Here is a 26,452-nt window from a genome sequence, read left to right as displayed (position 1 = left end):
AGCTAATTCATGATGTCTACTTGGTTCTGTATGTTTTTTGTTTTTTTCTATTTTCATGATTCTATATCCATGTCAAAAACAAAAAAAATCCATTTGAATATTAAAATTTTTCATGCTATTAATGTTTGCGTGGTAACTTCATCAGTTTGAGCTCTGCGCCTTTGTGCTTTGTTAATCGTGTGAACTGTTTTTTTTTTTTTTTTTTGACAAAAAAAACCTTAAGAATTAAAAAAAAAAAAGTAAAAAATGGATCAAGTTGGAAAGTAATCATGTATCTGAAAATGTAATCATTGAATTTCTTCCATGACACTTTCCCAAACTGTGGATTCATAAAATTGTTGAGAAAGAGGAGGCTGCCAAGTGTAAACAGCAAATATGAATGCTAAGACTCTTCGCTAATTAATTAATTAATTCAGAAGTTATTCTTACACGTATCATTTAGATCATTTTCACCCCCTATTCCTCAACTTTATTAAAATAAAATTCCTGAATTTCATATTTATTTCAAAAGAAGTCTATAGTAGTTAAAAGAGATTTAAATTACCCATGTTTTCCCTAAAAAAAATAATAAAAATACTATTTTGCCTTTTTTCTCTTTTTTATTTTTCATAATTAAATTAATTATTAATTGCAAATTTCCATGCACATTGCACAAATTTTTTATTATTTTATTTACATTTTATATTTTCAAATCATACCATCCACTGCTGTTAATTTAGTTAATAAACTACTTTTCTATTATGTTTAAATTATATGATATGTATTAATAACAGAATAAATACAATATGTAGAAAAACATATATGCATATTCTAATTTTTAAAATATCATCGATAAAAAATATATTTGAACATATTTATGGCCAAATTCAAAATTTTAAACACTAAACTAATATTAATAAATTATAATTCATAAAATATCATTTAATATTTATTTTTTTATTTTATTTATGTAAAATTAAAATATTGGTAAGGTATCATATTACAATAAAAATATTAATATTATTATAAAATTTAAAATTTATTTATTATAGTTTTTCCTGTTCTTCAATTTAAACTTTTATTAATAACAAATAATATATAATATTTTTCTAATAAATAATTTTATTAATAATTAATAAATTAATCTAATTAACCATAAAAGGAGATAAAATAACCACTTATTCTTTGAAGAAAGAGGGATAAAATAAGTAATTTAGATTTATTTAATCTGTAAATTTGCTATTATAAGTAAGATATGGAATTTTTTAAAAAATAAATATGAAATTGAGTGATTTTATTTTAATAAATAAAAATTAATTGAGTGATTGAAATAAAATTATTATCTAAATTGAGAGACGTCGGTGCAAATTATATATCCCACATCACTTCCTGTATTACACAATAATCGTTTATAGATAATAAGTTATCACTATAAAATAGGTCTACGTGGTAAGGTATGATAAACTAATGAGTTGTCTTCGCAAAGGCCTTCTTAGGTCGACCTCCTCGCGCACAGATCTGCTTAAGTCGATCTCTCTGCACAGGTCTGCTTAGGTCGACCTGTTAGGCCCAGCCCGTTTTAAAAGAAAAAAAAAAGTGAGGCCCATAAATATATTTTATATAAAAAGAAAATTATTTTAAAAAAAAAAAAGAGAAAGTGAGCATTAAAGCTCTGGTTTCGGGAATGTCCCGAAACATTCCCGAAACCACATGCCATCTTCTTCCTCCAGAAAACAGAGCGTCTGTGTTTGTTTTTTAAAAAAAAAAAATCCTTCTCTTTAATCTAAATCTCCTCAACCCAACCACCCTTTAAACTTCTAAGATCCTTCAGCTAGATCCTGATTAAAATTACTTCCTGTTCAGAAATTCAATATTTTCTTCTAGAGACTCCAAAATTGGGTAGGTGAGTTTTGTCCCTTTTATTCAAACTTTTACGATATAATTTATTTTCTCTACCTTTTAATAGTGATTTTGGTGATTTGAGAATAAAAGGGTATATGTTTAGTTAGATTTAATTCATGAGTTTTAATATTTATTTTTGGAATTTATGATTTTCATAGGTTGATTTAAATAATATTTACAGCTTATTGAGTATTTTTGTTGAGTTTGGGTATTTTTGGGAGGACTAACTATACCGAAATACTGCTGAAATTTTTTTAAAAATATATATAAAAATATATTTAAAATTTCATATTTTACGTTTTATATTATTGTCCTAGAGTATTTTTTTTATTATTTGATATATTATTTTATTTTCTTTTTAATTCTAGGAGAGGATCCAACGTCCAGGGTAGATAATAGGGGTCCTCCTGCGACCTAGGTCTTTTGTTCCAAGTATTCTAGTAAGTGGATAAATATATAACATTGATTTTTTTTCCTAAATATATTTATATGTGTATATGTTACTTTGTTTAGTTAAAATGGGAAAGTATAAAGTTAATTTATATTTCTGAAATAAATGAAAATTGAATTTAAAGCACAGCTGAATAAATAGCCAATTACACTCTGTATATGCACCGAACAGATAACACCTTGATGACAGGTGATTTATTTTCAGCATGATATATATATTTATACTGTCTTTGGGACAACGCTTGATATACAGACAGCCTTTGGGGCGTATGTCAGGTGGTCACCCTTTGGGGGTAGCTCTGCACATGTGTATGACCAGCATTTCATTAGCTCTTGGGCCAAATTTGTCATTATAGAGCCTAAGATGCCAGCATTGCTCTCAGGCTATTATTATTTTATTATACCTGAGATGCCAGCATTATCAGCAGGGAACATATTATGAGTGTATGCGGATTCTATTTTTCACAGTTTATTTTATATTGATGGAATTACATTGTATTTATTCAGCTGACTTATTTTAGCTAAATATTAGGTACTATTAAGTACCTAAACTTATCTTTTCCCCTGTGTTATTTATTTATCCGCTCACTGAGTATGTTGTACTCACTCTTATTTCTTTTAATATTTCAGTTCCTTTTTGGTGATCCACTCAGCAGTCCTCATCTCTTAGTTTATCCTTCTTTCCACATCATCCACTCAGAGTCTAGAGGAGGTCGGATCAATCCTAGGTCTTTTGTTATTTATTTTTTGTAATTTTGTTAGATCATGTATAGATTGTACAGCTCAATGAAGAATATATTGTGTTGTTGTAAATATATTATGGATTGACTAGTCCAGCTATCAGTTTTCTCTCCTATAGGTTTTATAATTTGAAATTATAGCAGGTTACATGTTTTTATATGTATAAATATCAGGGGAAGTTCTGTCAGTTTTCTGGGTCATATCAGTCTCTACAGTTGGGGATTGGGTGTGACAATTTTTGGTATCAGAGCTTAGGGTTATAGATTCTGTAGACTTTCCTCGAGTCAGTATTTTTAATTATATTCTGTTAATTCTTTTCATATTTTCGTTTGTAGGACAATGCCGCCCAGAGTAGGTAATAGAAGTCGGGGCCGTGGTGTTCGTATAGCTAGATTAGCTGATATTGGTCGACCTACTAGGGATCCTACAATTGCACCTCTGCCTCTTGAAGGGGTGGCAGATCATGAGTTATCTGAGAGCCGAGAAGGACATGGAGAATCTGTTTCTCATGGTGTTGAATCAGGGGCATATCCGACTACACCATCGCCTTCCTCGGCACCTGCAGTTGCACCTGCAGTTCCACCTTTTGTTCCACCTGTAGCACCAGCCCATCCTTTCCAGATAAATGCAGACTTGGGTGCTTTTGTGGCACAAGTAGTTACAGCTGTTGTTACAGCCAAACCTAGAGATCCGTGGGAGGTAGTGGATCGTGCTAGACGTTTGGGAGCTTATGATTTTGAGGGTTCCTCTGATGCTGACATTGCAGATAAATGGTTAAAGAAAGTGCTAAAAGTGTTTGAATTAATGAAGTTGACTGATCCAGAGAAGGTAGATAATGTAAATGGTTTGCTTCAGGGTAAGGTTGATGCTTGGTTTGATGGCATTCATCATAGACATGGAGTCAGACTGACTTGGGATCAATTTATTCATGAATTTCGCCAGGAATATTTGTTAGATAGTTACAGGAAAGGAAAACAGGATGCCTTTTTCAGGTTGTTTCAGGGAAGCCTCTCAATAAGAGAGTATGTTGACAAGTTTGAAGATCTTTATTGCTTTGTTTCAGATATATTGCCTTCTGAGGAAGCAAAATGTGACCGATTCAGACAGGGTCTACATGTTAATATCAGATCATCTATGACCTGGTTCAGAGGTAATAATTTCAGAGAATTGGTGGAAGCAGCTTTGAATGTTGAAAAAGTTAAGCAAGAAGAGAAAGAGTATGAACAGAAGATGAGTAGAAAGCATTTGCAGGGCTCACAAGGGTTCAGAGAAAGACCAGCTAAGAGAGGGAGCAGTTCATTTCAGTCCCAATCTGGATACAGTGGTAGCGGTAGAGGTTCCTTTGTTAACACAGAGCAGTAGGTTGCTCGACCACAATCTAGTCAGAGTTCAGTAGCACAGCCAGTGGGTAGTTCCTTTGGGGCACAGAAACGTGGACAAGGACAAGGATATGATTCTGGTTTTAAACAAAGGAAGAGACTTTTTCCTCAATGTGTCACCTGTGGTAAACATCATGCTGGGGAGTGCAGAAAATTCGATAGGGATTGTTTTGAATGTGGTTCTTCGGGACATTTTAAGAGAGATTGTCCATTGCTGATAGCCAGAGACAGTGGTTCTCAGCAAGGATCAGTGGCGCCTCAGAATCTAAGGTATGGTGTGACACCATCACAGGGTGTACCTACGGCACAAGTTGGGCCTGGCACAAGTAGAGCCAGTGGAGCTACTTCATCTTCTCAGTCTAGACCAACGATGCAACCTGGTAGACCTCACACTCAAGCCCGAGTCTTTGCTATGACACAGCAAGAGGCACGAGCATCTCCAGAGGTGGTGACTGGTATGTTAACTATTTTTGGTAAAGATGCACACATTCTTATAGATCCTGGTTCCACTCACTCTTTCGTATCTCAATCCTTCTCTAAGCATGCTGATAGAGACTTAAAACCTTTAGACTGTGGATTAGCTGTGAGTACTCCAGTTGGGGATTCTGTAGTATGTGAACATGTGTATAGGGATTGTGTTGTTAAGTTGGGCGACCATGAGTTGTTAGTGGATCTAGTTCCTTTGTGTCTACAAGATCTGGATGTCATCTTAGGTATGGACTGGTTATCTCGTCATCATGCCACAATAGATTGCTTTGAGAAATCAGTGGTATTTAATAGTCCAGAAGGGTCTAAGTTCACTTTCTTTGGGGAGAGGCGTTTACTTCCTTCTTATGTGATTTCCGCCATGACTACTAGGAAGATGCTTCGGAAGGGTTGTTAAGCATATTTAGCCTATGTGATGGACAGTAGTCGGGAAGAACCTAAATTGGAAGATATACCAGTAGTAAGCGAGTTTCCTGATGTATTTCCTGAAGAGCTTCCTGGGTTACCTCCAGATAGAGAGATTGAATTCTCTATTGATTTGAATCCAGGTACAGCTCCTATTTCTATGGCACCATACAGAATGGCCCCAGCAGAATTGAAGGAGTTAAAAGCACAATTGCAGGAGCTACTTAATAAATGTTTCATAAGACCCAGTGTTTCACCTTGGGGAGCCCCTGTGCTATTTGTGAAGAAGAAGGATGGTTCCTTAAGGTTATGTATTGACTACAGACAATTGAATCGAGTCACAGTGCGAAATAAGTATCCTTTACCCCGCATTGATGATCTTTTTTATCAGCTTCAAGGTGCTAAGGTATTCTCTAAGATTGATTTGCGGTCTGGGTATCATCAATTGAAGATCAAGGAGTCTGAAATACCTAAGACAGCCTTCAGAACTCGTTACGGGCATTATGAGTTCCTCGTTATGCCTTTCAAGTTAACTAATGCACCCGCTGCTTTTATGGATCTCATGAATAGGGTGTTCAAGTCCTACTTGGATAGCTTTGTTATTGTGTTTATTGATGACATCTTAGTATATTCCCGTAGCAAGGAAGAGCATGAGATGCATTTACGGATAGTACTACAAATTTTGAGAGATAAACAACTATATGCTAAATTGAGCAAATGTGAGTTCTGGCTTGATCGGGTGGTTTTCTTGGGGCATGTTATCTCAGCAGATGGAGTTTTGGTTGATCCTAAGAAGATTGAAGCAGTAGTCAATTGGGATCCTCCAACAAATGTTACAGAGGTTAGAAGTTTTCTGGACTTAGCAGGGTATTATCGTCGCTTTGTTTAGGATTTCTCCATCATTGCAGCACCATTGACTAAACTCCTTCGAAAGAATGCAAAGTTTGAATGGACAGATGAATGTCAAGAGAGTTTTGAGAAGCTTAAAATGTGTCTCACATCAGTCCTAGTTCTTACCTTACCCTCAGGTACAGATGGATTTGTGGTGTATAGTGATGCTTCTCACAAGGGTTTAGGCTGTGTACTCATGCAACATGGGAAGGTGATAGCTTATGCTTCTAGACAGCTTAGACCACATGAAGTAAATTATCCCACCCATGATCTGGAATTAGCTGCAGTTGTGTTTGCATTAAAGACATGGAGGCATTATCTTTATGGCGTGACGTGCCAGATTTTTACAGATCATAAGAGTTTGAAGTATCTTCTCACACAGAATGAGTTGAATTTAAGGCAGAGACGGTGGATTGAGTTACTTAAGGACTACGACTGTACCATTGAATATCATCCAGGTAAAGCTAATGCCCTTAGTCGCAAGTCCTTTAGTAATTTGGCCTATCTCAAAACAGTTCGGCTTCCATGCAGGAGCATTGTTAGCAACTCTCAAAGTTCGACCAGTGTTGATAGAAAGAGTCAGAGAAGCCCAAAATCAAGATGAGCAGTTGAGTACGATCAGAAATGAAGTAAGAGATGGCACCCGTACCGACTTTCCCCTAAGGGAGGATGGGACTTTAATGTTTGGTGATAGACTATGTGTGCCCAGAGTAGAAAGCTTGAAGAGAGAGATTATGGAGGAAGCCCATTGTTCTGCTTACTCTATGCATCCAGGAAGTACAAAAATGTACAAAGATCTTAGAGAAAACTATTGGTGGCCAGGTATGAAGAAAGAAATAGCTGACTTTGTGTCCACATGCTTAGTTTGCCAACAGATTAAAGCAGAACATCAATATCCAACAGGAAAGCTGCAACCGCTCTCTATTCCGGAATGGAAGTGGGAACACATTACTATGGATTTTGTTTCTGGGTTACCTCGTACTTCGCATGGACATAATGCAGTATGGGTGATAGTTGATAGATTAACCAAGTCAGCACACTTTTTGCCTATCAGGATGGATTATTCTTTAGACAAGTTAGCAGAGATCTATGTCAATGAGATTGTAAGACTTCATGGTGCTCCAGTTTCTATTGTTTCAGATAGAGATCCAAGATTCACTTCTCATTTTTGGCCTAGTTTGCAAAATGCTTTAGGCACGAAGTTGAAGTTTAGCACTTCCTTTCACCCTCAGACTGATGGTCAATCAGAAAGAACTATCCAGACCTTGGAGGATATGCTGAGAGCTTGTGTGATGGAGTTTAAAGGAAGTTGGGATAGGTATGTGCATTTAATGGAGTTTTCTTATAATAATAGTTATCATTCAAGTATCGGCATGGCTCCTTATGAAGCTTTATATGGGAGGAGATGCAGAACACCATTGTGTTGGAATGAGGTAGGGGAAAGACAATTAGAAGGTCCAGAACTAGTACAACACGCTATAAATAAAATTCAGATGATCAGAAGTATATTAAAAGCAGCACAAGACAGACAGAAGAGTTATGCAGATCTAAAGAGAAGGGATATTGAATATAATGTTGGCGACAAGGTATTCCTAAAGATCTCTCCTTGGAAAGGGGTTGTACGTTTTGGCAAACGTGGGAAATTGAGTCCGCGATTCATAGGACCATATGAGATTTTAGAGAGAATTGGACCAGTTGCTTATCGTTTAGCACTACCTCCAGAGCTATCTCGAATTCATGATGTCTTCCATGTATCTATGTTAAGGAGATACAGAAATGACCCTTCCCACATCCTCCATAAACAGCCTATCGAGTTGAGGGAAGATTTAACATATGAAGAAGAGCCAATAGAGATCATTGCCAGAGAAGAGAAGGTTCTAAGGAGCAAGATAATACCCCTGGTTAAAGTTCAATGGAGTAACCATTCTGCTAAAGAAGCTACCTGGGAAAAAGAAGAGAATATGCAAATTCAATTTCCACATTTATTCCCTTCACCAGGTATGTAAAATTTCGAGGACGAAATTTCTTTTAGGAGGAGAGAATTGTTAGGCCCAGCCCGTTTTAAAAGAAAAAAAAAAGTGAGGCCCATAAATATATTTTATATAAAGAGAAAATTATTTAAAAAAAAAAAAGAGAGAGAAAGTGAGCATTAAAGCTCTGGTTTCGGGAATGTCCCGAAACATTCCCGAAACCACATGCCATCTTCTTCCTCCAGAAAACAGAGCCTCTGTGTTTGTTTTAAAAAAAAAAAAAATCCTTCTCTTTAATCCAAATCTCCTTCTCAACCCAACCACCCTTTAAACTTCTAAGATCCTTCAGCTAGATCCTGATTAAACTTACTTCCTGTTCAGAAATTCAATATTTTCTTCTAGAGGCTCCAAAATTGGGTAGGTGAGTTTTGTCCCTTTTATTCAAACTTTTACGATATAATTTATTTTCTCTACCTTTTAATAGTGATTTTAGTGATTTGAGAATAAAAGGGTATATGTTTAGTTAGATTTAATTCATGAGTTTTAATATTTATTTTTGGGATTTATGATTTTCATAGGTTGATTTAAATAATATTTACAGCTTATTGAGTATTTTTGTTGAGTTTGGGTATTTTTGGGAGGACTAACTATGCCGAAATACTGCTGAAATTTTCTTAAAAATATATATAAAAATATATTTAAAATTTCGTATTTTACGTTTTATATTATTGTCCTAGAGTATTTTTTTATTATTTGATATATTATTTTATTTTCTTTTTAATTCTAGGAGAGGATCCAACGTCCAGGGTAGATAATAGGGGTCCTCCTGCGACCTAGGTCTTTTGTTCCAAGTATTCTCGTAAGTGGATAAATATATAACATTAATTTTTTTTCCTAAATATATTTATATGTGTATATGTTACTTTGTTTAGTTAAAATGGGAAAGTATAAAGTTAATTTATATTTCTGAAATAAATGAAAATTGAATTTAAAGCACAGCTGAATAAATAGCCGATTACACTCTGTATATGCACCGAACAGATAACACCTTGATGACATGTGATTTATTTTCAGCATGATATATATATTTATACTGTCTTTGGGACAGCGCTTGATATACAGACAGCCTTTGAGGCGTATGTCAGGTGGTCACCCTTTGGGGGTAGCTCTGCACATGTGTATGACCAGTATTTCATTAGCTCTTGGGCCAAATTTGTCATTATAGAGCCTAAGATGCCAGCATTGCTCTCAGGCTGTTATTATTTTATTATACCTGAGATGCCAGCATTATCAGTAGGGAATATATTATGAGTGTATGCGGATTCTATTTTTCACAGTTTATTTTATATTGATGGAATTACATTGTATTTATTCAGCTAACTTATTTTAGCTAAATATTAGGTACTATTAAGTACCTAAACTTATCTTTTCCCCTGTGTTATTTATTTATCCGCTCACTGAGTATGTTGTACTCACTCTTATTTCTTTTAATATTTCAGTTCCTTTTTGGTGATCCACTCAGCAGTCCTCATCTCTTAGTTTATCCTTCTTTCCACATCATCCACTCAGAGTCTAGAGGAGGTCGGATCAATCCTAGGTTTTTTGTTATTTCTTTTTTGTAATTTTGTTAGATCATGTATAGATTGTACAGCTCAATGAAGAATGTATTGTGTTGTTGTAAATATATTATGGATTGACTAGTCCAGCTATCAGTTTTCTCTCCTATAGGTTTTATAATTTGAAATTATAGCAGGTTACATGTTTTTATATGTATAAATATCAGGGGAAGTTCTGTCAGTTTTCCGGGTCATATCAGTCTCTACAGTTAGGGATTGGGTGTGACAGAATATGTAGGCCGTTTCAACATGGAGGCCCTACAAACCCCGGAGCTGGATGAAAGCCGAGCAGTGGAAGCCATACAGAAGGGAACCACCTCTCTGGAGTTCTTTGGCTCACTGAGCAGAAAGCCACCCACCTCCCTGGCGGAACTAATGAAAAGAGCAGAGAAATATATAAGGGAAGACGACACCTTAACGACTAGCAGATTCGCCAGGGAAGCTGCAGATAGGGGGAAAACCTCAGAAGAAAGAAGGTCAGAGAGATCGGAGAGGAGACAAACAAAGGCCCAGAGGCATACAGGCAGCCTTCGGACAAGAGGGAGCAAAGATCGTTTCCACCCTGGGTCCCTGAGACAATAACCCCCCTCAATGTCTCTAGAGCCGAAGTGCTCATGGCAGTTCAAGACGAGGAGTTCCTTCAATGGTCCAAACCCATGAGGGCCGAAGCAAGTCAGAAGGATCCTGACAAGTATTGCCAATACCACTACACTCATGTAACATCCTCAAACCCTTAAGCTAACCTCGACTCCTATTACATTTACCAGGGCCAAGTATCATTAACTCATGGCAGAATCAAAGGAAAACAGAAAATCATTAAAACACCAAACCTTTCTTGAATTCTTCTTTTCTTTTCCTCTTCTAATCTCTAGCTATCTCCTTTCCCTTTGATGTTCCTTCACCTATGCCAATTTATATCTTAGGGAAGGATTGAATAAATTGTAAATTAAAGCTGTAGAAGTCAAATTCATGCATGAAGAAATGAGTAGATGTTATTTCCTACACCTTTCTATCAATGTAAATCCATGTCATTTGAAGCTATTTGATTTCTTTTTCCAAAGTACATATATCATATGCCAAGGTTTACAATATGGAAAACTCATGGCAAATATTGATAGGGTAAGGGGTGTTACAACTCATACCAGCTAATCAGTGAGATCGAGAGGCTGATAAAAAGAGGAGCACTTTTAGGCAATGGGACATCATCCTCCCTATAGCGCACCTCCTCACCGTCAGAGTCTGTTTCAAGAGCTCGGAGCTGAGCTAGTGGGGTGGAGGGGGCATCCCTGGCTGCCTTCAGGTAGGGGTGAGCAGTATTCGGTTCAAACCGAAAAAACCGACCGAACCGAACCATTTGAAAATTTGGTTCGGTTTTTTATACATTTCGGTTCGATTCGATTTTTAATTTCAAAAATTTCAGTAATTTCGGTTCGGTTCGGTTTTGATCAGAAAAAACCAAACCGAACCGATTAGTGATAATAATATATTTTTTCAATAATATAGAGAAATTAAATCATATTAAGATTAAAATATTTTAATTAAATTTTAAAATATTAAAAATAAAGTGTAAAAAATAAAAAAATTATTAAAAATCAAAACCGATCAAACCGAACCGAATCATACCGATTCGATTCGGTTTCTAATCAAAATCGGTTCGGTTCGATTTTCATAAACACTAAAATTTCGGTTTTCGATTTATTCGGTTCGATTCGGTTTTGAACCGAACCGACCGAATGCTCACCCCTACCTTCAGGCCTTGGTTGAACTCGGAGGTGAATATGCAGAAGGCCTTGCACCAAATTTCCTCTTTCATAGCGTCAGAAGCCTTGAACTCCGCAAGTCGCGCCTCGCAGGCCTCATCGATCTTGGCCTTCAGCTCAGAGGAGTCCTTGTAATGTTGAAGATGATCCTCACAGGCTTGTTTGATCTCAGTCTTTAACTTCGAAGAGTCTTTGTACTCCTGTAAGCATCTCTAACAAGCCTAATCGATCTCAGTTTTCAGCTCAGCAAAGCTCTTGTACTCCTGCAAGTGCTCCTCACAGGCCAACCAGACCTTGTTCTCAGTAAGCTTGGCGTCCTCAAGCAGGGCAGAACACCTCCTTTCCAAAACCTTAACCTCTTGTCAGAACTGTTGTTGCTAAAGTTTTGATTCCACTGCCGCCAAAGTCAGGCCTTTCAGGTCATCGGTGCGCTTGCTAAGCTCCTGCTCAAGGACGACAATCCAAGCTAGGGCCTCTTTCCTCTGGGATATCACCATCTCGAAACGGGCCTGCAAATCATCATGATCTGCTCTAGCTGCCTCACACTGACGCCAGGCCTTGTCACGTTGAGCCATGGCTTCATCACTCTCTCGCTGGGTTTCCTCCATAGAAGACAATTGAGCCAAACCCTCATCACGACGAGACTCTGCTGCAGCTGCTCTCTGAAACAGCCGGGCCCGAACTGGCCCAAATAACTTTTGGACCCACTTTCTACTTGGCCCAAAATGGTTAACCCAAGTTATTTAGTAGTTTCGTGCTAGCTATTATATACAAATTCAATTTCTCATTCTCTACCGATGTGGGACAGATTTGCGCTGCAAATCCGCCAAGCTAGCAGCTCAAGCTGCTGACCGTTACACTCGATCCCGCTAAATTTTGCGACGTCCTCGTCGCAACTGAATCCATTACAATTGCTAACCAGGACCGGACCCTTGGGTATTGTGGTTCGCTAGTACCTCAGGTGGCTCCACCTCGTCTCTCACGGGTAGCCCTTTCCTCGCAGGCCCACTAGCTCCGCACAATTTTTATGACCCAGAGTGGCTCTGATACCAATTGAAACAGCCGGGCCCGAACTGGCCCAAATAACTTTTGGACCCATTTTCCACTTGGCCCAAAATGGTTAACCCAAGTTATTTAGTAGTTTCGTGCTAGCTATTATATACAAATTCAATTTCTCATTCTCTGCCGATGTGGGACAGATTTGCGCCGCAAATCCGCCAAGCTAGCAGCTCAAGCTGCTGACCGTTACACTCTCTCACCAGTTTTTTCGACATCTTCTTGAGCTCGGGCCAATGCACCCCTAAGGGTCTCCAGATGGCCTTAGGCGGCATCGAGCTGGCTCCGGGCGTCACTCGTAGCTGCGAGATTTTTCTCATGGTGGGCCTCTTCAATTTGACAGTCCACCGAGCTCTGAAGAGACTGGTCACGCTCATCGATCTCCATAAAGACACCCGGCACCTGGCAAAAGGAATAAAAAACAAAAGATGTTAAAGAAATAACAAGAATAAGAATAGTCCAAAATGATGAAGTCACCATGAGCAGCATCTCTCGAAGACTATCCGCTAGCTCCTCCCGAGTCCTGGAACTGAATCGGTCCCGCTATTTTTGCATTTCTTAACATTTAGCAACTGATTGCACTTGTATTGTTCAGATCCACAATACGTGCAGTTCGAATCTAAACAGAAAAACAAACTTTCTATTTTTGCATGTCCCAAGCCTCTATAAATCCCTTGGATACAGCAAGGGAATGAAAAGCAGTGAATAAAAGAGGCTTCCGCGAAGAAGTCGAGCGCGGAAGCGAAGTGTGTATCTAATAATAATTCTTGTTTCTCAATCAATAATGGCTATCATAATAAAATCTCTCTTTATTCTTCCTTTGTTCTTTGTTTCTGGCTTTGCTGAGAAGTTTGATCAGCCAAATGCTTACCAGGTCTTAAACAAGGAACATATATTAGGGCCTCATGAATTGTTCGGAAACCCATTTGGAAATCCTGATGATTACAAGAAAGTGAAAGTACCTGATGATTTTGGGACTCAAATTCAAGGTGATGATGTTGCTGCCCCAGTTTCTAATAAGCCTCAAAACGGTCCTCCTGATAGTCCTAATTTGGCAACTCTTGGATTCAAAGGTGCATGGGAGTTGGTTTCTAAGAATTCTGGCGTCTCCGCCATGCATGCAATTTTGCTTCCTAAAATTAACCAGGTCTTGATGTACGATGCCACCATTTGGAAGATATCTAATATCCGATTACCTAATGGAGAATGTCGTATTCTTAACAAAACCACAGGTGAAAAGGATTGCTGGTGTCATTCAGTATTGTATGACATTAACAACGCAAAACTTACTCCTCTTGAGGTATGTGTCCAAATCACAAATGTTAGCTAACGTGTATTTGGATGATGGTTCTTTTTCTAACGATAATGAACTCATTTTCACGGCAGCTCCACACTGATACATGGTGCTCTTCTGGAGGTCTCGATGTTAATGGAAATCTTGTGAGCACTGGTGGCTTTCAAGGTGGTGCAAATACTGTTAGATACCTTGGCACCTGCAAAGGCTGCAACTGGAGAGAGTACCCAACTGCACTTGCAGATCGTAGATGGTATCATTTCATGTTCGATCATTTTGTTTTCATATATTTCTTCATAAGAAATTTCCTCAGGTTTGTTTCCTGGTTATGCAAGGTATTCGACACAAGCAACATTGGCAGACGGTGGATTTATCGTGGTTGGTGGCCGTGATGCCTTCAGCTACGAGTACATTCCGGCGGAAGGAAAGTGCAATGCTAAACCTTTCTTGTTCGAGTTCCTCCGCCAAACCACCGACCCAGAGGAGAACAATTTGTACCCATTTGTCTTCCTCTCCACTGATGGCAATGTCTTCATCTTCGCCAACAGTCGCTCCGTTTTGCTCAGTCCCAAGTCTAACAAGATCGTCCGCGAGTTCCCTGTCCTCCCCGGTGGGCACCGCAACTACCCAGCCTCTGGAATGGCCGCTCTCCTCCCACTAAAACTTAAGGCCGAGGGTCAGACGATGGTCAACACAGAAGTCTTGATTTGTGGTGGTTCTGCACACAAAGATTCGTACTCTAAAGCCGAGAAAAATATATTCTATACTGCACTTCAAGACTGTGCAAGAATGAAAATCACAGGTAACGACTCTGTTTGGAGGAGAGAGCTCATGCCAACACCACGCGTTATGGGCGACATGATGATTCTTCCTACTGGAGAGGCCCTCATACTCAATGGTGCTAAAAGAGGAGCTTCAGGCTGGGGATTTGCCAGAGAACCAAATTTTGCCCCAGTTTTATATAACCCAAGAGCCAAAAAAGGCGAAAGGTTCACCGAGTTAGCACCTTCCAACATTCCCAGAATGTACCATTCAGTTTCTGCAGTTCTGCCGGACGGAAAAGTCCTTGTCGGCGGCAGCAACACAAACAATGGCTATATTTACGATGCCATGTATCCTACTGAGCTTAGAATCGAGAAATTCTCTCCACCATACTTGAATCCTGCACTGGCTAAGAAGAGACCAGTGATTCAGGGCATGCCTAGTGCGATCACCTATGGAGGCAACGTCGCGGTTCAAATCAAGTTAGAGGGATCCCAAGTGCAGCAGCAAGATCTGAAAGTGGCAATGTATTGTCCTGCTTTTACTACCCATGGAGTCTCCATGAATCAAAGACTTATAGACTTGGGATTGAAAGAGGTGAAGAGCAATGTAGGAACCCACACGATCGTGGCGGTCGCACCACCGAGCAACATGATTGCTCCCCCTGGATTTTATCTGTTCTCTGTTGTTTACCAAGGAGTCCCCAGCGTTGCCAAATGGGTGCAGATCAAGTGAAGCTAATTCATGATGTCTACTTGGTTCTGTATGTTTTTTGTTTTTTTCTATTTTCATGATTCTATATCCATGTCAAAAACAAAAAAAATCCATTTGAATATTAAAATTTTTCATGCTATTAATGTTTGCGTGGTAACTTCATCAGTTTGAGCTCTGCGCCTTTGTGCTTTGTTAATCGTGTGAACTGTTTTTTTTTTTTTTTTTTTGACAAAAAAAACCTTAAGAATTAAAAAAAAAAAAGTAAAAAATGGATCAAGTTGGAAAGTAATCATGTATCTGAAAATGTAATCATTGAATTTCTTCCATGACACTTTCCCAAACTGTGGATTCATAAAATTGTTGAGAAAGAGGAGGCTGCCAAGTGTAAACAGCAAATATGAATGCTAAGACTCTTCGCTAATTAATTAATTAATTCAGAAGTTATTCTTACACGTATCATTTAGATCATTTTCACCCCCTATTCCTCAACTTTATTAAAATAAAATTCCTGAATTTCATATTTATTTCAAAAGAAGTCTATAGTAGTTAAAAGAGATTTAAATTACCCATGTTTTCCCTAAAAAAAATAATAAAAATACTATTTTGCCTTTTTTCTCTTTTTTATTTTTCATAATTAAATTAATTATTAATTGCAAATTTCCATGCACATTGCACAAATTTTTTATTATTTTATTTACATTTTATATTTTCAAATCATACCATCCACTGCTGTTAATTTAGTTAATAAACTACTTTTCTATTATGTTTAAATTATATGATATGTATTAATAACAGAATAAATACAATATGTAGAAAAACATATATGCATATTCTAATTTTTAAAATATCATCGATAAAAAATATATTTGAACATATTTATGGCCAAATTCAAAATTTTAAACACTAAACTAATATTAATAAATTATAATTCATAAAATATCATTTAATATTTATTTTTTTATTTTATTTATGTAAAATTAAAATATTGGTAAGGTATCATATTACAATAAAAATATTAATATTATTATAAAATTTAAAATTTATTTATTATAGTTTTTCCTGTTCTTCAATTTAAACTTTTATTAATAACAAATAATATATAATATTTTTCTAATAAATAATTTTATTAATAATTAATAAATTAATCTAATTAACCATAAAAGGAGATAAAATAACCACTTATTCTTTGAAGAAAGAGGGATAAAATAAGTAATTTAGATTTATTTAATCTGTAAATTTGCTATTATAAGTAAGATATGGAAGTTTTTAAAAAATAAATATGAAATTGAGTGATTTTATTTTAATAAATAAAAATTAATTGAGTGATTGAAATAAAATTATTATCTAAATTGAGAGACGTCGGTGCAAATTATATATCCCACATCACTTCCTGTATTACACAATAATCGTTTATAGACAATAAGTTATCACTATAAAATAGGCCTACGTGGTAAAAATATGATAAACTAATACGCGGTTCCATCCATAAAAAGAAAGGTCTAAACGATCATAATGTCCAGAACTAAAAGAAAAAGACCCGGACGCTTTAGGAGAAATCGGACAGACTCGCCCTCTTAACTCTAAGACGAGACTTCATAAGAAAGTTACGATTAATCACTATAATCCAGTAGATCCTCTTTACACCTGCAATCATGGAATTCTCGATCAATTAGCCAGTGAAAATTTCTTACTAACAAACCGGCCACATCATTATCGGATTATCAGAAAATATTATATGTATCTCTACCTGACTCTCAAGTTTTTCATACACCATTTTTTCCAGTTTATTGACTTGAGCGTCAGAGTGACTGTCGTGGGCACCCACCGCCTCACTTTTTCTGTCTTGCAAGATTAGCCAATCACAGCACCGCTCCATTCCAGCCACATTATCATTTTGGTTTCAGCAATATCATTTGGTTCTATTGCCGGAAAATCTATTGAATCCTTTTAGTTTATTTGGATTGAAGTCGATCTCTTATTCCTTTTCTCTTAAAAAGAAATCTCTCTTTTCTCTCTCTTGAAATGGCCGGTAGTTCACAAATTGCTGTTAAAGTCGTAGTTAGTGAGGATGTCATCCTCTCTAACTCAACCATAAGAAAGCTGAAAAGTGCAACAAGACCAGATACTTTCATTTTCATGAAAATCATAGACATGTAATGGAGGAGTGCCGGCAATTGAAAAATGAGATTGAGAGATTAATAAGGAACGACACTCTTCAAAAATTCATCATGAAAAGTAGAAAAGATTGATGGATCATTCCAGAATAAATAACGAAAAGAAAAGGCCAACTAATTTGGTATCAACTATTAGGAAAAGAAGAAATGATAATATACAAAAAAAAAAAGAGGTCAGTCTCTCCGCAAAAGCCTGCTTAAGTCGACCTCTTTGCATAGATCTGCTTAGGTCGACCTCTCTACACAAGTCTGCTTAGGTTGACCTGTCCATACTGTTTCATTAGCAAGAACAAAATGTTGTCATCTTGCTTCTAATTATGATCCTTTCAAGGCCCGAGCTAGAGATAATAATTATCGAAACCACCCCTGATAATAAACCCGTGAGAATTATTTATGGAATTACAGGAGGATCGAGTGTTAATAGGGGTGGCAACAAGGAGAATATCACAAATGTTTAGCTCCTGGGTCAAACTCTGCATTTTGAAATTAGTTAAGCTAGAAAACCTAGTCTTTTATTTTACAAGCATGTTTGTGATTTAAGGAAATGATGGGATGCATTCTTCAAGCTTCTTTTTTTATAGGAAAGTTATAAACGTTGGATAGATGAAAGCGTGGAGACAAAAACAAAGACCACAAGGCGGGAATTCGTGGCCATCTAGGCGTTAGCCCCAATAAAGGGCCACAAGGCCATCCTACATCGGACTCGCATAGTAAGGCATCTCATGCCAGTCACAAGGCGAGAATTCGCCAGGTCATCCAGATGTTAGCCCCAATAAAGGGCTACAAGGCCATCCGAGCGTCAGACCCACATAACAAAACATCTCATGTCAGGTCACAAGATGGGAATTTGTCAGGGCATCTGAGGCACTAGGCCACAAGGCAACTTCAAGTAGGCCATAACTTGGGCGTTGGATCGCAGAAATATAAACAAAAAAAGGCCATAACGCAATTGCTAGGCCATTTGGGTGTTAGTCCCATTAAACAAGGTCATAAAGCCATCCGGGCATGTGTCCTGCATATAATCCGGATATTGAACCGTAGAAACAAACAAATTAATAAAAAGCCACAAAGCCATCCGGACATAAATCTCGCATAATAAGGCATTTCATACCAGGCCACAAGGCGGGTATACGCCAGACTGACTAATCAGGTATTATTCTCGTTTCATGAGAAGATTCTAAGACATGTGATGCTAGACCATAAGGTAGGTATATACTAAGCCGACTAACCGGGTGTTAGTCTCGCTCCACAAGAAGATCTTAAGGCATGTGATGTCAGGCCACAAGGCAGGTATACGCTAGACCAATTGGATATTAGTCCCATTTCACGAGAAGATTCTAAGACATTTTATACTAGGCTGCAAGGCGGGTATACGCCAAGCCGACTAGGTGATAGTCCCATTTTACAAGAAGATTCTAAGGCATTTCATGTCAGGTCGCAAGGTGGGTATGCACTAAGTTGACCGGGTGATAGTCCCGAGAAGATTCTATGACATTTCATATCAGGCTGTAAGACAAGTATACGTCAGGCCGACCAACCGGGTGTTAGTCTTGTTTCACAAAAAGATTCTAAGGCATTTCATGCCAAGTCACAAAGCGAGAATCTGCCACGTCATCCGAGCATTAGTCCCGTTTCACAAGAAGATTCTAAGGCATTCCATGCCAAGTCGACCAACTGGGTGTTAGTCCCATTTCACAAAAAGATTCTAAGACATTTCATACCAGGTCATAAGGCGAGAATCCGTCAGGCCATCTGGGCATTAGTCCCATTTCACAATAAGATTCTAAGTTATTTCATGTCAAGCCGTAAGACGAATATACGGTAGGCCAATCGAGTGATAATCCCGAGAAGATTCTAAGGCATTTAATGCCAGGTTGCAAGGCGAATATATGCTAGGCCGATCAACTAGGTGTTAGTCTCGTTTCACAAAAAGATTTGAAGGCATTTTGATGACCGTAAGCTTGTGAGGGCTAGAGAAAGCCCGAAAGCACATCAGGACTAGAGAAAGCCCGAAGCACGTTAAAGCTGAAAGAATGCCTGTAAACTCATCAGGGCTAGAGAAAATCTAGAAGCACGTCAGGACTAGAGAAAGCCCGGAAGCATGTCAGGCTGGAAGAATGCCCGTAAGCTCGTCAGGGCAAGAGAAACTCTGGAAGCGCGTCAAGGCTAGAGAAAGCTCGAAAGCACGTCAGGGTTAGAGAAAGCCCGAAAGCATGATTAGGGCCCAAAAACTCGTCAGGGCTAGAGAAAGCCTGAAAGCACATCAGGGTTAGAGAAAGCCCGGAAGCACAGTCAAGGCTAGAGAATGCTCGAAAACTCGTCAGGGTTAAAAAAAGTCTGAAAACTCGTCAGGGTTAAAGAATGCTCGTAAGCTCACTAGGACTAAAAAAAGCCCAAAAGCTCGATCACGGCTGGTTGAGGTGAGAAAATACTCAGAAGAACACCTGAGATGAAAAAAGCTCGGAAGTTCGATAAGGCTGGAAAAGGCCAAGGAGCTTGTCAGGGCTAGAAGATGCCCGGATGATCCTAGGGCTTGTTGGTGCTAGAGAAAGCCCAGAAACTCATCAAGGTGTTACTGTATCACTCGGATCGATTTTTGCCTGACAAGATCTTAGACCTTAATGGTCAACAGGGCAAGTAAGAAGAAAACAAAGATATCGTGCGCTCAGTCCAGACAAACAAGCCACATGCCCCAGATCATGAAGACAACTATCACTTTTGAATCTAAAGAATCAAAGACCAGCGGGGGACCTCTGATGTTACACAATAATCACCCAAAGTAGGCAGTGAGTTGTCACCATAAGACAGGGTCACGTGACAAGGATTTGATAAACCAATACGCGGTTTCACTCATAGAAAGGCCCGGACGACCATGGTGCCCGGAACCAAGAGCAAAAGACTTGGGTGCTTCAGGATAGATTGAACAAACTCACCCTCTTAATTTCAGGGCGAGACTCCATAAGAAAGTTACCATTAACAAGTACAATCCAACAAATCTCTTTTATGCCTGTAATCACGGAATTCCCGATCAATTAGCGAGTGAAAATCTCTTACCAACGAGCCGACCACATCATTACCGAATTATCAAGAAATGCTATATTTATTCCCACATTTTTACAGTATAAAAGGAGAACAATCACAGAAACAAATATATGCTCTTCTCCCATATAAATACTCTCAAGTTCTTCATTCATAATTTTCTCTAGTTTACTAACTTAAACGTGAGAGTAATTGTCGTTAGCACCTACCACCTTATTATCTCTTTCTTACAAGATTAGCCAATCACAATACACTTCCATTCTAGTCATATTATCATTTTCTTCCTATCTTACAATTAAAATTTATAAAATTCTATCAAATGAATATATAATATAAAAAAAAAATCCACGGGTTTTATCTCTTTCCCACCTTGTATCAAGTCCAATGTTTACTGTTGGTAGCTGTATTCGTTTTCCTAACAGCAACTGATGCAACTTACTCAATAGCATGTACTTCTACGTGGGAGCTCGGCATTTGATGCATAAAAACCAAATATGCTGCCCCTCAATTTTCTTAAGAAATTTTAAATATAATCATTATACACATAACGGATTTACGGTGATTAATTATAGTATATTTTATGTAGGTTATTATAATTATATTAATATTTTTATATTATATTTTTTCCGTTTATTTTATTTTTTTCACATATATTAAAAAAATAATTTTTTTATTAATTTTTTAATTATACCATCTTAAAATACATTAAATTTTATTAACTATTAATTAATTTTTCCAATAAAATTACATATAATTTTTATAATTTTTTCCTTTTATTTTTTATTATTCTCTGTAAATATATAATAACGCTCATGCTAATATTTTTAATACCATTAATTAATTTTAATAAAAAGTGCGTGTAAATCACACATATTAGATGTGCTGTTAATGGATTTAAAATTAATAATTTATTAATTTGGGACTTCATAAGAAAATAATAGTTCATGAAAGGGTTAATAACAAAAAAAAAGTAAAAGTTGAGGACTACAAAATCGACTTTGCCTCGCAATATGCATGTTTTGTGGCCACAGATAGGACTGTAAACGAATCAAACTATTTGTGAGCTATTTGAATTTCGGTTCGATAAAAATTGAATTGGACTCAATTCGATTTCTAAATGAGCCGAATTCAAGTTTAATTTTTAGACTCGTTTATTAAATGAACTAAACTTGAACTCCATAGTATTCGGTTCGTTAAGGTTCATGAGCTAACTCATTAAAAGGCTTGTTCAACAGATTCGTTAAGAGACTCGTGAACAGACTCGTTAAGAGACTCGTGAACAGACTCGTTAAGAGACTCACGAACAAACTCATTAAGATACTCATCGATCATACTCATCTAAAGACTCGACTCATTCGATTACACCCCTTGCCACTTAATTTATTTACCATATATATTATTAATTTTTATATTTTTATCCCTTAATTATATAACTATATTATTAATTTATATATTTATTTTTCACTGTATGTGAAGACACTCTTTTTAAATTATTAAATCTCTTAATACACTATTATTGTAATATCCGGCTAGACTCCGGTATCGGAATTCCTACCGTCCGGTGGAATCTCGGATGTCGAAAACCTCTAGAAGGGTAAAATCATGTTTTCATAAAATGTTTTAATGTATTTTAAGGTTTTAAGTGAGAAAGAAATTGAATTTTGAATGAAAAAGACCATGGAGGGAATTCCAAGTTCGGCCGCCGAACCTCATGTTCGGCTGCCGAACCTCATGTTCGGCCGCCGAACTTGCATGAGTTTAGGAGTCATCTTCGGTTTCCGAAGGTGGCCTGGCCAGCCACCTATAAAAGGCCCTATGGCCGAAAATGGGCGAGTTTTCTTCCCCATTTCCGGCTAGAGGTGAGTCCATACCCTCCCATGGTTGGTTTTGATGTTCTTCCTCAAATCTTTCAAGTTTTAACAAGTGGTTGCTTGGTTTTTGAAGTTTTTGAAGCTAAGATCAAGTTTTGGAGCTTGGAGGCCCAAGGAGCTAGATTTCTCCCATCTCCAAGTTAGGATCGCCTCTCCTCTCGATCTTCAAGAGGTAAGCTTAGATCCTACCTTTCTTGTATGTTTTAAGCAAGTTTTGAGGGGTTTTGGGATAGAAATGCACGTTTAGGTTAATGTTGAGTTTATGGATAATGTGTGTTGTTTTGAGTTGTTTTGTGTTGTTGTTGGGGTTTAGGATAGTTTGAGGCCCCTATATGCTTATGTATGTGTGTATGCATGTTGTAGAATAGCTAAATGCATGTTTGAATGATTTGGGAGGCAAAATGTGCATGAGGAGGCTGGGTTCTGCCACTTTGGGAGAACCCAGGTTCAGCAGCCGAAGGCCCTTTCGGCCGCCGAACCTGCCTGTGGAGGCAAGCTTTTGGCTGCCGAACCCTGCCCCCGAAAGTGGACTTTCGGCTCTGGAAGAGACTTTTGGCCGCTGAAGGTGCCGCCGAAAGTGACTGAGTTTCGGCTCTGGAGGGACTTTCGGCCGCCGAACCTGCCGCCGAAAGTGTCCTGTTCAACCTTCCTTTGCATGTTTTCTATGATTATTTTAAGGTGTTTTAGGGGGTTTTTGGAGAGTAGTTTAGAGTCATATTCATGTATGTTTGGTCCCTCATTTGAGTCCACATGTGTAGGTTCGGACTCGAGGAACTGAGGACCCCAGCAGTGAGATAGCTGCTTCAGTGTCTTTTCAGAGCTAGCCTGAGGTGAGTAGAATAACTCTTTATGTTGCAAAGTAAATAAATCACTTTTGAGCATGTTCATGCATCACGAATGCCATGAGATATATTAGGTTGTTTGCATTAGACTTCACGAATATGTTGTACTGCATAATATGATGTTGATGTGGGTGAACATTGGATGATCCATTAGCCCTTGTATGGTATGATATGGTATGATGATGATATGGTACGGAAGTCCAGGAAGACCCATTCTACGTCCCTGGCACTATGTAAGAGAAAGTCCAAGAAGACTCATTCTACGTCCTTAGCATATTGGAATGTTATGATATGTTATGTAAGAGAAAGTCTAGGAAGACCCATTCTACGTCCCTGGCACTACTGGATATGTTGAGGGCTATTGGTGACAAGTTCATCCTTAATGTGTTTTGTTTGTGATGTGATGCATTTCATGAAAGTATGAATTTTTAAATATAATGTTTTACTATTCTGCTCACTGGGCTCTAGTAGCTCACCCCATTCCCATCACCCCCAGGTTTGCAAGTTCGGGATATACCAGGAAGTCAGCAAAAGTAAAGGAGTCATGTTGTATGTAATAGTTAGATGTGGACATGTATTGAAAAAGTTGTAATGTGATATTATGTAAAGAATTGTATTGAGGATAGAATTGTGATTGGCCCTAGTGTATGTTAATCCCTTTTTTTTTTGTACATGATCTTTTAATGAAATGTTTTAATAATGTTTATGTAAACCAAACTTAATGTATAATATGTTACCCCATTGAAGCATTTGTTGAGGGCTCCAGTGTGGGGTTTCATGGTTATGAGTTGTGCATGCACAGGTTAAGCTTGGTGAATGAAAGAAAAAGTTTAAATTTTTATGTAAATGTATGATCATGTATGGGATTAAACAGGTATACAGGATGTATGTTAGGCTTGCTATGGGTCCCGGTGACCTTATGTCGATCTGGATCCTAGCACCGGTAGCGGTCCGATTTCCGGGTCGTTACAATTATTGTTATTATTATTACTTTCATATATTTATATATGTATTTGTATGATTATTTTTTTATTTAATATTATTCGCTTAATTTTATAAATTAAAAATTTTTTATAATTTAAATATAAATTAATATGATTTTATTGATAAAATTTGAGTATAATGTGTATATATAATTATATAATTTAAATTGATTATACTTATATTAATATATTTATTTTATGTAATATAATATATTTATATTATATGTATAATATTTTTTATACAATAAAATAATTTAATATAAACTATATATTTAAATAAAAATAAATAATGATATATAAATAATGCACTCCCAGGCTTAGCCTGATGGTAAGTGCATCCGGTTAAACCTGATAGATCTCAGGTTCGAATCCCCCATTCCCCATTTCAAAAAAAAAAAAAATGATATATAAATAATAAAATGATAATATATGAATAATAAATAATATTATATTAATAAATTTTATATAAAAATATCTATTTACATTAACAATAAAATTATATAATATAATTTAAAAAGAAATTTCATCTATCTCACACCGTTTACATATACATTTATATATTTATTTTATATATTTTAATTAATTTTTTATGTAATATAAATATTTAAATAAATAATTATTAAATTTAATATTATATCATTCATCTTATATTAAATATATTTTATATAATTAATTAAAAAAAATTAATCATTTCTTATCGATGAGAACAGAATTTAAAACTTTTGGAAAACCACCTTTCATTAATCACGTACCACAAATTCACTTCGCTTTATTTTACATACGAAATATTGAAAGTTACTAAATCAATATTTTCTATTCCAGGTTAAAAATTTATAAAAATAAAAGGATAAAATTTATTTATAAATAAAAATTTCACTTTCTATTATATTTTCAATTAAAGATTTAATTATAATAGATTTTAATTAAATTATATTTAATTTTATTAAAATTTATTTTGACTTTTAATTTAAAATTTTAATATTTAAAATTTTAAATTAATTAAATTTTGTTAACAAGATTTTTAATTGAATTTTTGAATTCGAATTTAAATTAAACTCGTTATTAATTTAAATAAATTTTTTAATTGAATTTTTGAGTTTAAATTTTAATTAAACTCATTATTAATTTAAATGAATTTTTTATAAATTAAGTTGGAATCTAACGCAATTATAATATTTAATTTTTAAATAATTTTATAAAATTTTACTCAATACGATTCATTACACCTTACCGGCGGATTGCTAACTCCCGGCCCTCATTTCTTCCGCGCCTAAAACAGCCCCATGGGCCTCCCCATGCTTACGGGCGTGTCTATTTTATTATTTAATTTAGCCAATAACATCCATCCGCTCTCAACTTTTTCCTACGCGGTGATATTCTATTGGTTGGGCACATACAGGATGAGGATACAGAATGATATCCTCATCCTTAGGGAATAAACCCGGACGCCTCTGGTCAGGTTCTTCGTACCCCCCACTCGCAATCGCAGACTACTCGGCCACCAAACAAATTAAAATATCTGATTACTTGCCAATTAAATAATCAAATTTACTTATTTATTTATTATAAAATATTTAATAATTATATAATTTAAATAAAAATATGTTTTAATTAAAAAAATTACTATTTAATTTTATGAAAAAATTATTAATTAATTTATTAGTATTGAAAAATATATTAATATTTTTTTTGAAATGGAAATATATTAATATATCTGATATTTTAAAATATTTTTAATATAAAAAATTAATTAATAAATTTATGATAAAATTAAGGGATTAATTATATAAAATTAAATAATGACATATTTAATGTTTAAAACTAATGCCATTTCAAAAAAAAGTTTAAAATTAATGGATGGTTGATTAATAAATTTTTTAAAATATTAATAATTTTAATTTATTTTTTAAAATATTAATAATTTTAATTTATTTTTTTAAATAAATAATAAATTTATATATTTTCTCATAATATAAAATTAAATAGTAAATTTATTTTAAAAAATAAATTTATTGTTTTAATTATTAGCCTACACGTCAACGGTCTGTCACATTGAACAAAAAAAAAAAGGGAGTGTCACCTAATCCAAATCCCAAAACTACCCCTGAATTTTTCATCTTTATCCTTGCAAATCCATT

General features: G+C 36.0%; 1 protein-coding gene across 1 annotated transcript; it reads left to right on the top strand.

Annotated features, from left to right (window-relative positions):
* The first annotated feature begins 13,419 nt into the window (after positions 1 to 13,419).
* LOC110603313 (aldehyde oxidase GLOX1-like) lies at positions 13,420 to 15,426 on the top strand. Its single transcript, XM_043951802.1, has 3 exons — positions 13,420 to 13,935; positions 14,022 to 14,182; positions 14,265 to 15,426. The coding sequence occupies exons 1-3, from the start codon at positions 13,420 to 13,422 to the stop codon at positions 15,424 to 15,426; spliced, it is 1,839 nt and encodes a 612-aa protein (XP_043807737.1).
* Positions 15,427 to 26,452: the final 11,026 nt, after the last annotated feature.

This window comes from Manihot esculenta, chromosome 16, assembly GCF_001659605.2.
Source record: "Manihot esculenta cultivar AM560-2 chromosome 16, M.esculenta_v8, whole genome shotgun sequence".
In the NCBI taxonomy this organism is placed as follows: domain Eukaryota; kingdom Viridiplantae; phylum Streptophyta; class Magnoliopsida; order Malpighiales; family Euphorbiaceae; genus Manihot; species Manihot esculenta.
Note: the sequence above shows the minus strand (reverse complement) of the source record. Positions and strands in the feature narration are given on the sequence as shown.

Coding starts and splice junctions, on each gene's coding strand:
- LOC110603313 (XM_043951802.1), top strand. CDS start 13,420: ATGGCTATCATAATAAAATCTCTCTTTATTCTTCCTTTGTTCTTTGTT. Junction 13,936..14,021: donor CAAAACTTACTCCTCTTGAG/GTATGTGTCCAA, acceptor TTTTCACGGCAG/CTCCACACTGATACATGGTG. Junction 14,183..14,264: donor GCACTTGCAGATCGTAGATG/GTATCATTTCAT, acceptor TGGTTATGCAAG/GTATTCGACACAAGCAACAT.